The sequence below is a fragment of the Oxyura jamaicensis genome, chromosome 13 (genome assembly GCF_011077185.1).
Source record: "Oxyura jamaicensis isolate SHBP4307 breed ruddy duck chromosome 13, BPBGC_Ojam_1.0, whole genome shotgun sequence".
Lineage (NCBI taxonomy): Eukaryota > Metazoa > Chordata > Aves > Anseriformes > Anatidae > Oxyura > Oxyura jamaicensis.
Genome location: NC_048905.1, coordinates 17100085 through 17115608, shown reverse-complemented (window position 1 = coordinate 17115608; position 15524 = coordinate 17100085). Strand labels below are relative to the sequence as shown.

The window sequence follows — 15524 nt, the reverse complement described above, 5'->3', positions numbered from 1 at the left end:
CCAGAAAACAGCAAAATCACATTCACACCTAGACTTTTAGTATCACCGTGAACCCAGGCAATCTCCCAGGTAGTTAAGGCAGAAGGATTAGGAAGGATCAGGCTCTGTGAGCTTTTCCACAGAGGAAAAGCATTAATTGTGTTTCAGGGACAGTATGAACGAGGTAACACTGCCACGTTCCTATGGGAAATACACAACTGAGAGTTCCTGGGGAAACTTTTCTTTGAAGTGGAAGGTAATTTCATGCCGAGGGAAACCTATTTTACTAGTCAGCAATATAATTACAGATAAAATAAACAATTAAATCAGAACACTTTCCAAACATCTAAGTATTTGAGAACTTTGATTTGTAACTGTCTAAAAAAAAAAAAAAAAGTCTTGTACAGAAATCAATGAAATGTTTTTTTTGAAATCATAAATAATTCAACAAAAAATTAGGTTTTGGATTCTTAGATATCTGAAAAAGTTGCCAATTCGTCACTTTAGTAAAGGTGTTGCCTATACCACACCCCAGCGTGATCCTGGCACATGAAAGGCCTCATCATTCTAGATGAACAGGTTTTATCTTCCCCACACAGTTCCAATCCTCTGATCAGTGCACAGACAAAGTTGTCATTACCTTATGAGCAAAAGTCCCATATAATGCATGCAACGGCCTAAACTATTACATTGCATGTCTGCCGTCTCATTTTAAATATGCTTTGAAGAAACTAATTATGTGAAAAATTCAGCTTACGGGTCTTTCTTGCTGAATCTTCTATGAAAAGTGAAGATATGTCCTCATCCACTCCCACTTCATTTTTAGCAATGCAGGTGTAGGCGCCAGTGTCTTCATACCGAACACTACTGATATGAAGTTCGCTTCCATTTGCTGCAAGAAAAGACATCCACCCGTGGATGTTAGCAGCAGTGGGTTCCTCACTGCTGCTAACTGCTCCCCACTGCCACGGCCGCAACGTGGGGGATTCCCACTGCACAGCGCTTCCCCGTAGATAGATAAAGGTATTTGGGCAATTCTCATGAGAGCTGATGTTTTGTTTCTTTCCATTAGCACATAAAAACGCTGTGCCAGAAGTGAACAAAGAACAATCCCAAGTGCAAAGAATAAATGGAATTTCATTTATGTCTCCTTGTTAATAAAAAGAATGCTTTGGCGGAGAAAAATTCACATTGATTTTGGAAACAGTTTTTCATCAGATCATGAAAAGCTTGGGAGATGTCTCTCTGCAGTTCCTCCTATCATTTTGAGTTCTGAAGTGGGACTGTTGCCTAAAACCTTTGGAAGATTTTGAGACTTTGCACCCAACCATGCGGGGGTGTCTGTGCTACCAGTGCTGGGGGAGGTCTGTGATGCACCACAGAACAATTGGGATGGGAGGGGGAAGGTTTTTAATATTACACAGAAATTTGCAAAGAAATATTCATGTCTTTCATTGTGTCTGTTACATCCTCATTTGAAACGTAAGGGCCAACAAGAGAGAAGAGCCCAGTTCCTGCTGCAGAGGTGGGTGTGAGAAGATACAGGAACCGCAGACTGACTCCCAGCGGCTTTGCACCCTGGGAAGCCCTTATACCTGAGAACCCATTTAATGCATCTCTCCTCTGATTTGCACAAATGTACACAAGAGGCAAGGCAGTGGAGAATCACGAACGCCGCCTTTTACCAGAACACTGTTACCACTTATATCAATCGATACTGTATTACCCGAGAAATTCACTGGAGGAAAAGATAAAAAGGAAGAACAGGGGTTTTCTAACACGATTTTCAACAACTATGGCTTAGTGAAAGTACAAGAACTTCTAGTTTAAAGTACAAAATAATCCTCCTTAATCCCCATCTACAATACTTTAATTAATCAAAATTCTGTTCTTACCTAGGAGCGTTAGCTGTTTGGATAATTTTGGCATGATATCAACACCGTTCTTTAGCCAGGTAATTCGGGGATTAGGGATGCCTTCGGCGTGACATTTGAGGCTTGCCGACACGCCGGGCTCCTGTGCCTGCGTTTCAGGGTAGACGCGAATCACCGGCGGCACTGCAGGGAACAAGGAATTGGCGACGTTGAGCTCACCTGCCCGCTGCCAGCCCGCGCTGCAGAGAAGGTCTGATCCCAGAGCCGAGGGAATGAGCCGTGTCCTGGTTTTCAGCGCAAGCTACAGCGGAGATTTTTCTACAGCCCAGCTTTGGGGCAGAAACAGAAAATGGTAATAGAAAAGAATAAACTAATACGCCAATGCCAGGGAGCAACCTGGGGATGGGATTTGGTACTTAGACCATTCCTGCTTTCTTTCATTAAACGACTGATTGAACTTCAGGAAGATGGATTAAAACCTAATGAAGACACTCACGTACTTAAAAATTAAAGTATAAATTCCACTGAATCTAGTAAGGGAGGAATTGAGTCCCTGCACATTGTTTTCCTATTAGATGTACCATATTATTCATTTTAATCAAATATACCTATGGAAATGGCCTATACATTTATTACCTCTTACTCTAAACAAATAAAGTGTGTTTTTTTTTTTTTTTTTTTTTTTTTTTTTTTTTTCCTAAGAGGTTTTCAAAATGTGACTTACCTTGTTTCAGGTAGATGCCTCTGAACTATTCTGAACTATTTAATGTACTAAATTGACAGAACAACTAATTATATTACCATTTCAGACAAGTTCATTGATTTTCAATCATGCTGCCTTCATTGCTCAAATCAACCAGCCTTAATACTACCCACTAACTATTTCTTAACAATATTCTCACATACTTCAAAGAGGATTTGCAACATTGCTCATGTGGAGGACAAACACCAGCATCCCTCCTTCCTTTCACCTCAAGGGACTTAATAAAGGGAAATGTGAAGATATGCTTCACATCCAGACCAGCAATCCCATCTTGAAAATGAAGGGACAGGTTGTCTTCTGACATATGGGTGGGCTTTAGAATGCCCAAATGAGTCAATAACAAACTTCCACTGGAAATCCCTGGTTTAAGGTATCTAACTCCCTCCTGTGTCTTTATATAGTCCATCATTAGGCTCCAGGACTGGCAAAATTAAATGCACTCAACAGTTGCTTTAGAGCAAAATGAAATCTGTATTTGCAGCTTCCTATCTATCTATAAATCCATATGGGGATAGTTTGAATAATTACAGTCACTAGCATACACTTTACATCTTTCTATTTCTATTTTTTTATGAGCCTTACCAGAGAGAGATGTATTTTACTTCCGTCTAACCTACCAGCTGCTTAAACAAGCACTGAGTCATCAGCTCTGGTTAATACTTGGAACGAAATCAGCCATGACAGAAAGCCCTCAAGTCTACTTGTTTTTATAGCTTTAAAAGAGAGAGATTGTTCAAGTGTAATCTGAGAGGAAATGCCTGAGGGCAACTGGAAATAAAAAAAAAAAAAAAAAAAAAAAAGGATGTTTAGCAAAGGTATGTCTTAAATTCCACTTCTACACTGGACATGTGAACTCATTTCTTCTTCTTCCACTTCCTTTACTTGTGAAGAAAATTAAATGTGTTGTTAGAAGCATGGCAGTGAGTAAAACACCACATAAGAGCTTTTTAATCAGAAGGATACCAAAAAGACAAGGTTTGTTTTATTAACTTGAGTTTGCAATTTCTAAATAAAAGCACTTACTGGTCTTTTCTCTTCTCTTCCTGCCATTACTGTCAGGGTTGATGCTCCTCCTGACTTCAGGAGGTGCCAGATCAAGTGGAAGAAGAGCAAAGGAAGCAATCTGCTGTTGGAAGCAGCCAGCAGCTGTCAGAGCCATTCCCTGCTTTTATGAGACAGTGTCCATGCAATTTGGGTGAATAAGACTGTGAGTCAGGAGCTTCTGATTCCTTCCGTACCTTGGAAAATTAATTTCAATTTCTCTGAGTCAGTATCTCCAGGCATAGTAACACAAAGGCAGTCATTTTTGTCCACTTTGATAGAATTTTATGAAGGTCCTGCTCTCGGTGCTTGTTTCACGTAAGATTTGTTTGCTACTACTACCAGTTTTAAATGAAACAATTTAGGAATTGAGGTCTGTTGAAAGCCTACGTGATTTATTCATATCCATATACAGGAGGTGGTTTGTCTTCTATAAGTGCATAGAAAACAATCTCGCAAGACCCAAGCAGGTTAGATGCCCAAACCCTGTGAAGTCAACTGGCAGTGAGTATTCAGTGCTCCGAAGTACTCCCTAGTTCTCCAGAAGGCAAACACCTGCTTCTTCCAGTTCACAAGCAGCACTGAGCTGCTCTGCCTGCCTGGCTCCGGACCAGGGGGGGTCCCTGGAGCAGGTCTAAGACCCTAAGCAGGTCTAAACGATCTAAGGCACCAGAGCAATTCTGCTCCAAGCCCAGCAGTGCCTCCTCACCCAGTGACTCTGAACAGATACAGCCCTTCCCAGGCACCTACCACTTAATGCTCTCAAAATCAGCACTGGTTGATTGGGTTTTCTTAGAACAGTTTGCTGAAGGCTTTCCTGTTTGCACGGACACGCATGGCAGCGCTCCAGTGCCTGCCACAATGAAGGACCACCCTGCCTAGAACCATGGCCATCCTTCATAAAGCAGCTTACATGCATCTCTTTTTTTTTTTTTTTTTTTTGGCCCAATATCTGCATCTAAGAAATACACATATTTTTCCTGCAGAGCTGAAAATACAACAGACTGATAATGCAAAAGGTAGCTCACTGCATCAATATTCTGCTTGAAAATTGGCTGACCTTGAAATTACAGCAAGGTGCACATATTTTCAGCAGTAATTAATGAGGAAACTGTTTATTTCCACCTATGAAAATGTGTGTTGCACCCTCTGTTCTTGCTCTCTCTTCATTTTCCTGGTCCTTCCATTTGAAAACTTTTTATTTCTTCTCCCTTGTCTTACATAATTCATTGCACAGGTAAATTATTGCATGCAACTGCCTTGTGATAACAGCAAACTGCAGAATGCATTTTTATTGTCCTTGCTACAAATTAATACATTCCAAGTAAGCACATTTTACTTTAAACTTGCAAAGATTTTAGCTCCAGACTTTGGAATATATGGATTACCTTTTGCTATTTCCCTTGGTGAATATATATCATTACTAACCATTACTGTGCCTGCAGCCAAAGGCAATATAAAAAGGCTATTATCTTAAGCAAAGTTGAAAAAATAGAGGCATTCAAACAAGTAGGAGATTAGGTAGATTGCCTACTACTGCATACTGAATAGTACCTTACTTGTGAGTAGACCAATTCATTACAGTAAAACAGCTCAGGTGATAAAGCACACGATGCGTACAGATGGCAGCATCAAGCCCTGAGGACATACATTGCTGCTACAGGACCTATATACTCCAGCAGTTATTTAAATTAACACATTAATCATTTACTTCAGATGGTTTAATCTTTCAATTTATGATTTGAAAGGAGTTTGCAGCGCTGTCTGTTTTCTCTTGAAATGCTGCATTGACAAAACTTCTGTTTAAAACACCTCTCTGTCACGGGAACCTCATCCTATCGGACCTTTACTTTTAGGCTGATGATCAAATAGCTTTGTAAAACTGTTTTCAAGGTATACAATATTCTGATTTATGCTGATGTTTTCCAGAGTGCAAGGACCAAGGAAAAGGATGCCCAACATTCAGCAGTCTCTTGCTTTGCAAACTATCCATTTTCATAGTTGATTACAATTTTGTGAGATTTTTTATCCTCAGAAACTCTTCTTTCCTCTTGAAGTGATAAATGTTTTTTCTTCCCTACAGTTAGAATATGCTGTACACATTTCCCAAGCAATATCATACATAGGAGAGAACATAATTTTCCTACTGTTCTTTGCTCCTCTTGATCAAAGACATAGCACAAAGTATGAATTTTTCATTCTTAAAACTTTGTGCTGCCTTTCAACACGTCCTTTTCTTCCAAAGGCATTAAGGGCTATGTGTATTTACACTGACTTAAATTTTAATACTGCTGGGAATCGTAAGGCTGATCAACCCAACCTAAGGATAGCACATCATGTCACATGTGGATGGCGTGTCACGTTTGTTTTATGCTTCTTGTCCAGAAGACGTGTCCCAGTGGTTTGGGGCATTCATGTGGTGGTCTTCACGTTTTCTGCCTAACAGCACTCTCATTTCTGCTTGTCAATAAGAGCATCTGGACCCACCCACGTTATCTGTGACACTGGGAAACGGCTGAGCAAGTTCTAGCAAGCCCTGATGAATACTGCACGTGTAGGACTTCTTCCCGAGAACCCCCAGAGGTTCACAAAGCCACGTGTTTTAAGGCTGAAGCTCACTCCAGCACTGCGAGTGAAAACACAATTAGCTGATCTGACGCAGTAAAACCCAATCAGGTAACTCAAAAGCAGGCAGAGGAAAAATGCATGTTTTAGCTGATGCTGTGTGCGTTGATTTTCATACAAAGCTAAGGGCTACATGGTGTTCAGCAGCTGAGCAGAACAAACCTTTTTTCCCCTTCAACTAAACAAACGAAAAAAAAATATGCAAAGAGGGTCGACATGACCAGGATCAGATTATTTTAAGGAGAAAAAGGCAATAAAATGTTTTGTAAGGTAGACTAATGGACCTCAGAGGGAGCAATGAGTCAGGCCCCAGATGGTATGAAAAGGACCAGAGAACACTGGAAGAGTGACTGCAGCTTCCAAAACCACTGAATTAACTGAAACCCTTCCCAAAAGTAGGGATGTGCCCATACAAACAGAGAGCTTGGGAAGGATCAGGGATAAACCCTCCTGCTTCCATTTGGTTCTTTCCCTACTTGTTCCCAATAGAGAAACTTGGGTCTTCACTATTAAAAAGAAAATATTTTTTTTGTAGAGTAATAATAATAATAATAAAAAAATCAAACCAAAACTGTCTTCGGTATTAAAAAGAAAAAAAAAAAATTTTTTTTTTTTTTTTTTTTGTTTTGTTATTTGTAGAATAATAAAATGAAACGAAGCAAAACTGTCTTTTTGATGTTAAAAGCATACTATCCCCTCCCTGGAGGAGGCAGGCAAGCAGATACATCCCAGTTCTGGCTGACTTATTTCTGTCACATTCCCTTACAGCTGCAGTCTAATACAGAACAGCAACAGCAAAAAGCCCAGGTTGAAGATGGAGTTTTTAGTCTGATACGGACAGACACAGACAATCCCCAGCACTGAACAGAGCCAATGAACTGTATTTAGGTTCTCTGCATCTCCACTCAGCTCAGCTTCTTCCCTCTACTCCTGTCACGAGAAATTCCTCAATTTGGCCCTTATGGTTCTAAAAAGCAAGAAGGATTTCTGAGACATGCTCTGCCTCCAGAAACCCAGGGCATGTCTGAGGGTAAGCAACGTCGTCCTGCCATCGCTCTTGTTGCCCCTGCATCAGTTGCTGGGGGAAGCAACGACACAAGCAGAAGAGAGAATTTAATGATGTGGGCAGCCAGCCACATTAACAACTGCAAAACCCTGGTTTTGCAAAGCCTGATGGCTCATATGGGAACATGAGATGCTGTAGGACAAAGATTTCTAGACCCTACAGTGTTTTCTAGCTAGTCCAGGCTGATATCAGGATGCATGGCATTTTGCAGTATTTGAAGACTATATAGCAACTTTAAAAAGACAACACGGTTCTATATTTTTTTCTTTCGTATCACAGTTTTGTATTAATTAGAAATATCACATACAGCTGTGGTATGAAACTTCCATTAAAAAAAAAAAAAGCAATCTTCTCAAGAAGTTAAAGCTAAGAGGCAGGCACGAGTGCGCTCCAGCTTTGCAGCTCGAATCCAGCCCTCCCCACGCTCCAGCTAGCTTTCCTCTCATTCCAGTTTTAGTTTCAAAGCCTTTGGGCCTTAAATTCTCAGTGATGGTACAGTCTACATTGTCGCCTGCCAACTAAATTCCATTCAGCTCTCAGAATATATCACATAATATACACGGGATTAAGTTGTTAGCTTGCTTTTCTTTCAGCTGCCGTTCATCAAACAAATGGCACTTTGAGGAAGGAAACCTATTTTCCCAGCTGCAGCATGCACAATCTAGTTATCCATATTGCTGAGACTTTGCCGTTTACTACCTCAAAAGATGACAAATTGCTATGTAGAAACATTAAGTTGGTTTTCATTCAAATCAACTGGATGCTCTGTGCTCTCCCCTGCGCACTCGCTGTGGGTGGGGGCACTTAGGCACATCCCAGGGACCTGAGCTGCCGTCAAACCTGAGCCCCACGTCCACCGTGGTGCTCCTTAAAGTGCATAATTATCCCTTTTTGCTGTTTGTCTACCTGCCAGCCTCTCTCTGTTAGCCTGGGTGGAGCTGTGTGCTCTTACCATCCGATAAACTCTCCTTGGCAGAGGTCTGTGCACACCTACAGGGGGAACTAAATAATAATTTTCCTTATAATGCATCTCCAGTAATAAAGTTGTTGAATTTTCCTGTACAACTCTGTTCAGACCAGAATATTGCAATATCTCTTCATAAGGGTTACTCTGTCCCCTGTTGCGGAGGTACTGCTGGTCATGTCAGCACACCGGATTCAAAGGGACCTGCAGCACAGGGGGATGGGGAGCACAGCTGGTGCAGAGGGAATCGGACAGGGAGCAACATCGATTTGGAAAAGGATTTACAGTTTTTTTCAAGTGCCTGAAGTAAAGATAGATTTGGATGTGCCGCAGAGTTGGATTCTCCATGGGCTTGTCCCTCAGCTCGCATTCTCACCCCAGCGAAGAGGCGTGAGCTCGCTGCCATTTGGTGTCCGGTTCGCACAGGAGGAATTGATGGTGCTGGATACAAAGTGGGAAAATCAATCACGTCCAGAGGGTTGGGATTATCTGCTCTTTATACAGCATGGGCAGCGCAGTGTCTTTTGAGACACATACATCTACCTCCTCAGCCCCTCAGATGCTCCCGGCTCAGAGCCCCCAGTGCTCCATATGGCATGGAACACCAGCTTAAGCTAAGGTCATTTTCAACTAAATCTGTCTGACTGAGTTTGAGGTCAAAAGAAAGATAGTACAAAAGTTCCACAAGGCTCAAATGTGGTCCAGGGACGCAGGTGAATGAGGATGCTGGAATATGGCCCGGGTGATTCTCTCACTCGTAAAACAGTTTGCTCTCATTTTGCAACCCAGTGGGCCATATCTGCAAGCTGATGTAAATAGCCCTCAGTCGAACCAAGCTGTCTAGAGCCAGGTAATAATCTGGTGCATAGCTACAAGTTGGATAGCTGGTTTTGGAAACAGCGCTGTATTTAAATATCCTGGGCTGTTTCATGCAACAGAAATTATTTTCTGGAAGATTAAATTATTGAAGCAACAATGCTGTTGACAAAAGTAGTCATTAGTTTAAGAGAGGCTCTGAAACACTGCTCGTCCCTCTCTGGAAACTGTAAAACAAGCTGTCATCACCTGCAAAAGCCCAGGTAATTATACGGATGTCCCCCCGTGCTACCTTTCTTTTTGACTGCACTGTGATGGCACGAGTGAGAAACCACCGGCTGCGTTTGCTCTCACACAAAGCCAATTTGGTGCGCAGCTTTCCATGTCTTTGTGCGAATGGGATTAACACGCAACTTTGCTTACAGGAACATTTTCAGTGGATTGTCATATATGCCATTTACTAACCATTCACCTGAAGGATGTGGGTCTGATACAGCTCTTCATAGCCGTAGGCATGACAGGTGTAATTGCCCATGTGAATAGTCGTTACCTTGGTGATGTAGAGGGAATCGTCTTCTCCAAAATCCTGCGTGTAACAAAAGACAGGAAAGGAGCCTTATTATTTAGTAAAAATATTTTAAACACCACATGAAGGGAGGTCACCTGTTCAGTGGTTTTGATAGTATCCCAGCTTGGGAACACAGCTTGAATTTTGAACAGCGAGTTTTGAAGTTCATAAATCAACACGCAGGAGAAAACGAGCGGCAATTTCAGAGTAAGGCAAAGTAACTCATCTGAGAACACGAACTTTTGTGGTTGTTAACAAGGTGCTCTTTGCACATAAAAATATGTCAATCTCCAGCTGTTTAATTTATAGGGAAATTTAATATCTACCCATTAACCTCAGATGCCTAAAACATTAACTTCTGGGTGGGTTAAAGTTTCCTTTATCTATGCTGGTTCTTAGAAAACGCGCTGTAACCTTGAGACTTGACGAGAAAGCACTGAGACTGTTTGTCAGCTAAGACAACATCCTCGGCAGGAGACAGGAAAGAAGACAAAAAGCTTTCTTTTAAGGAAATTTACTTCAAATCAGCCTGATTTGATCTATCACTGGTTGACAAGTATCTTTCTTTCCCCCCTCTTCATCTATTTACCCACATCTGCTCCTGCATTACACTTTTTGCTGATAGGCGGGGAGAATATAAGTTGTTAGCGAGGTTTTGGCACTGAATATTTTGCACAACTGCTCTGTTAAGAAATATATTTCAAATTCTAGTTAACAGAAGCACAGCACTGGTGGGTATACACAGCAGCTTTTCTTGTTACCCCATTAACATTCAGACTTCTGCAGCTCCACAATGTTTATACTTCTCTGCAAACCCAGAAGGATACATTTAAAAAATAGCTAATGAGCTTAAAGTATGTTTTTTTCCTTAATTAGCTCCATGTGTGAAGCATGTTAAATTAAACTCTTTGCAGAATTTCACTGCAAAAATATGGTAAAAATTAATGTATAATCAGGGTGTCAGGAAGCCAGTGCAACAGGGTGAGTGTTGGAGATGTAGAAAGGCAAAGTTGTGCTGCTCGTGAAAGCTGAAAACTCCCAGCCAACATCTTCCACCGAGACGTGACCGAACCGATCAGGACGGACAGCATGAAACAGGAGTGCAAACCTGCTCTGCTGGCTGGGACCCAGCACCTTGGGTCCCCATTTCTGTGTGACGGAGAAAGGGAACCTGTGCCCGAGTTCACAGATCACAAACAAGACTTGTTTGATCACTGGAAAGGTTTTTTTTTCTAAAGCAAAACCATCTGGGGCTCCTTACACCTCACGCTGTCTCTTCAGGGTGCACCTGCTTTGCCTTTTGAAGCTCTCCTTTCCAACCAGGACACTTAGGACGTTTCTGAAGGAAGCTGCGATCCTGCCGCAGCCTTGCAAAGCCAGCTGGCAGCCCCTAAGGACAAGTACAAAGCAGCCCATCTTGTGCAGGATGGGATTGATCTGGCACTGCTTCTGCTGGCTCTTGAATCTTCTCCAATAACTTGCGCCTGGCACCCGAGGAACCTCTTCATGCCTCTCTTCTCCTTGACAGGCCAGCACTGGCAGGGCAACGAGAAATTTGGGGACTTTCCTATTTTTAGACATGATACAAGGGCAGATCGAGAGTAAGCCCTGAAAAATAGAGTTTACAGGCAGGACAACAGGCTCGCTCTTCCCAAAGCACATACCTTGACCCGAGAGGGACAGAAATAACCACCCTGTATCCGCTACCTGCTACCCTGTTGCTCTGACAGCACGACAACGCACAAATGTGTGTACAATGATGAACAAGAGTAAATCCATAGATGTTCCTGAAATTCATTATCTGTCATCAAAAGCATCTCAGTGTCAGGCAGGTTGGGCATCTAGACTATGGGATGAGCTGGTTAAACTAAACAACCCATTATTACAAATATCTACTCAAAAATTCCCATTTGCCTTATCTTCTGGTCAGCTAGATCGTTCCTGCTGGAAAGCAAAGACGCGTGAATGACTGCAAATAGCAGAGAGATCACCCCTGTTCAAATGATATTTACATGAGATAGAGAAAGCGCTTGCAGTGGAGGGGACTTAATAACAGTTTTTAAAGTTAATCCCAAAGCAACTCAAATTGAGTTTAGATCAATAAAAGCAGGCTGGCTACTTTTATGGAATGATTTATAAGGAGATGTGGAAAAACAGGACAATAAAATCTTTTCTGTTTTAAGTGTGTTGCTTCCTCTAAGTTATCTCAGAAAAATATTATGAATGCTTGGTTTGTGCTCTGTAATTGTCTTTTTATGGACAATCTGTTTTTTGCAATGCATACAAATGTATTAATATAAGTAAAGACCCTTGCAAAAACAAACTGATGCAAGTTTACAGTATTATTCTCTTCCTCTCCAAATGCATTTTTCTTGTAAGGAGAAGCTTTTATTGGCAAAAGCATGGTTTATGACTTTTAAAAACTATTTTCTGACTTCCAGCACTTAAAAAAAAGCTTATCAAGTATGATTTAGGCAACGCTATCATTTACGTCAGGCACAGAAGGAAAATATCTGCCCCGTATTAGCACTTGCACACACAGAGTAAATTCACATTGAGTACAACATTATTAAGAATCACCAGCATTAGAGGTGGGAAGGAAAAAGTGGTTATTAAATTCAGGTTCGATACTTATCCCTTTGTTGCTACAAAAAGAATACTGAATTCTGTAACGAATTAATGACTCTTCCTGCGCGTTTATTTATTGCAGCTTACAGTTTCTCTTTGTGTTTCCCTGTGGATATAATTAGTGTATTAGGGTTTCACGGCTACATTTTATATATATGCACGCATTTGTATGCACAAACACCTCCCGTATATATCCTATAAAGGCACACTGGGGAGCGTTGTAACACCCCAAGCCCTAAAGCATTAGGACAGGGGAGCCGTCGGTTCCCCAGGAGCCTCCCTCACTCCTTTGGCTCTCACCTCCGGGGGTCCCGCAGCGGGCAGGGGCTGCCCCACGTGGGCAGTGGGCACCCTGGTGCTCCCGGGGGATATTTGGGTGCATCTCCTGCTGCTGTGCAAGCTTGTGGTGCCAGCTAGCACTGGCAGGGTGCCCAGCGGCTGTCTCAGCATGTGGGGAAGTGGTCCTCAGCTGGGAGCAGCACAGCAGAGCTGCAGGCAATTTTACCAAGCTGAGAAGGGAGCGCAGGTCTGTGAGGACTTCTCCCCTCAGAAACATGCACTGTGCGAGTGAGAGCTCTTTGAATAAAAGTTCTCAGAAACTGCTTAGCACGAAACATTTTTAGTCATGTTATGAGCTTGCTTCGTCCGTCCATCCGTCCATCCATCCGCCCATCCATCCAAACACACTCACGTAAACTTTCCTGAGGAGAACTGGCAGGGGAGAGGGTGGGCAGGCCATAGGGAATGGGCAGAATTCACACTTAACAAGGGCAATGGAAACATTTCCGTGTGCTTCAACACTTCCAGATGGCTTTTGCTTGCAAAGGCAGGTTTCAAGTCACTACAAGCCTGAAAACAGCCAAAAGGAACCACGAACATCTATAAAAATGATGTAACCCACTTTGTTTCTCTTCCTAGAGCTACCACACCTTTCAAGCAGAGTATGTCAGGGCTGCCCACAGTGCTGTGCAGCCCTGGGAGCTGGGACTGCCTTACACCTACCCCCAGCATGCAAAACAATGAACTGAAGAGAGATCTTTATGCATAGTACCACGACAAAGGATTGGAAACCAGGAGAAAGGCAAAAAAAGTCATTTCTGGGGCATGTTTTCCCTCCTTTACTGCTGAAGGTGAATTTTATTGTGAAGGGGAAGAACTAGAAATGATGAAAATGTATGAACAAGAGGCAGATACCCTTCTAAGAGCTACAACCAGCCAAGCCTTGCGTCAAAGCAGCCAGATAAGGATAAGGTGTTCATCACCTCTGTTTTATGAATTTCATTATAAAATAACACTACATGTTCTGGTAAAAATAAAAAAATAAAAAAAAATCAGCAAGCTGTGCTTATAATTTCTCATAATTGATAAGGTCAACTAGTGACAGATGATAAATTGACTTCTCCAGCAGTTTGTCTCATGTTTTCTCTCCCTTTTTGGAATAAAAAGTTCTCTGCCCTTCATGAGTTTCTTTTATGTCTCGCAGCTACCCTTCAAATAAAGCACTGATTAAGTGATCTCAGCATATGTTTGAACTTTTCCAGATTAAAAAAAACCCACACCACCCTGCATTTTAAATTGATAACCGCTCAGTAATCTAACCAAAAAAAAGTCACTACTGCACACACTCAATTTCAAAAAAATAACAAAGCAGATCCTAGAAAATGGATATGTACTTTTTTGTATTGTATTTCCTTTCCATCACTACTGATTACCCAAGGCATCGGTCTCTCCAAACAGAAGATTTTTCATATTTATTTATCCCATTCCTCCCTTTCTAATGCATTCCCCGGTCATGCAATCTGCTGCAGCTCGGAGACACCGCGCTTAGAAATGTGTAAAACATTGCATATTGCTTGTAAATCTAGTTCCCATTCTGTCTCAAGTGAAATCCAATATGCAACTGTAACGCCACAAATCTCCTGCCCTGACACCCGGGGACGCGGCCAGCAAAGAGGGAGCGAACACGGAGCTGGGCCTGCCGAGCCCCGCGGCCGCCTGGGGAGCACAGGTGGTGCTGGAGGGTGCTGCCACTGCATTTTTGCCCTTTTCTGACTCTTTTTCATGAGTCTTTCTAACAGGTCTTGGGGTTGTTCCAACACAGAGGGGAAACGTACATATAACACTTGAAAATTTTGGCAAGGAGGAAGTGTTGTTTTCCAGGAAATCTTAGTTTAAAGAGGAATTGGCATATGGTAGGTTCAGGTTTCTTATCTTTTAGGGTAACTTCAATTTATTTGAGGAAAAAACTAAACAAAAACAACTTGCCTTCCAGCTATACAAGGTCAGAAGGAACAAAACCAGACGAGCTCCCTTGCTCTCCAGCTGTCCCCAAGCCCTGACACACGGCAGGCTGCCGCACGGCACTAGGGGCTGGATATGCCCTGCAGAGCAACCGCTGGCCAGCCCATGGGGCTTTAAATATAGACAGTATCCAGCCACCCCAATCACACACCAAATGCTCCCAATAAATTTGGAACCTGACAGCACCTTACAGACATTGAACACCTTCAACCATTTTCCCCGTCAGACTCTCCTGGGAGAGCCCCAAAGCCGGTTGATATTCCCTCACCACATCAGCTTCTGAGAATTTATATTGGAAATAAAGGCAGAAGAAACAGCTCGCTGACTGATCTATCCTCTCAGGAGAACCCCACCATTTGCTCATATTTCTTCCTAAATCATTTGTACCTTTCCTTCACCTTTAAACACCTCTCTGCCATCACTTCCCACTCAGCCCAAGGAAGCCGGGAGCCTTCCCCATGCATTTTTGGTGCACACCTCAGCCAAAACCAGTTCCTGGCACCGGGGCTCACTGGTGGCACTGGTTTTCCACTAGAGGGAAATCAACGCCGTCACAATTTCGTAACAGACAACACAGTGATGGAAATCTGTTAACCAGTTCACTTTAAAAAAGCCTGCCTGATCTCAGTCTCGCTCTGACAGTGTTTACAGGACTTCAAAACAAAATGTACCCAAGCATTTAATGAGACGATTATTATGCAAAATCTACAACAATGGCTATCACTTTGAAAGTGATTTCTCCACACTAATCAAATGTCTCTGATCTTTTTTACAATAGATTCATGAGTGATTCATATAAAAATAATAAAAACTAAATTAGTCATGGGCTCTTAAATCACTTTCTTCGGTGCTCTTAATAATTCATTTCCAGAGACAAGCTGAGAACTTATGCTTCATTA

General features: G+C 42.2%; 1 protein-coding gene across 4 annotated transcripts in view; it reads right to left on the bottom strand.

The window, feature by feature from the left end:
• The window catches only part of FSTL4 (follistatin like 4), a 209931-nt gene that overhangs the window by 18673 nt on the left and 175734 nt on the right, over positions 1-15524 (bottom strand). For all 4 annotated transcript variants that reach the window (XM_035338646.1, XM_035338643.1, XM_035338647.1 and 1 more), the window contains exons 8-10: positions 9594-9714; positions 1875-2036; positions 737-871 (exon numbers count right to left, since the gene is read on the bottom strand). In XM_035338646.1, coding sequence (XP_035194537.1) covers positions 737-871; positions 1875-2036; positions 9594-9714 — 418 coding nt within the window. The remainder of the gene's footprint in view (positions 1-736; positions 872-1874; positions 2037-9593; positions 9715-15524) is intronic.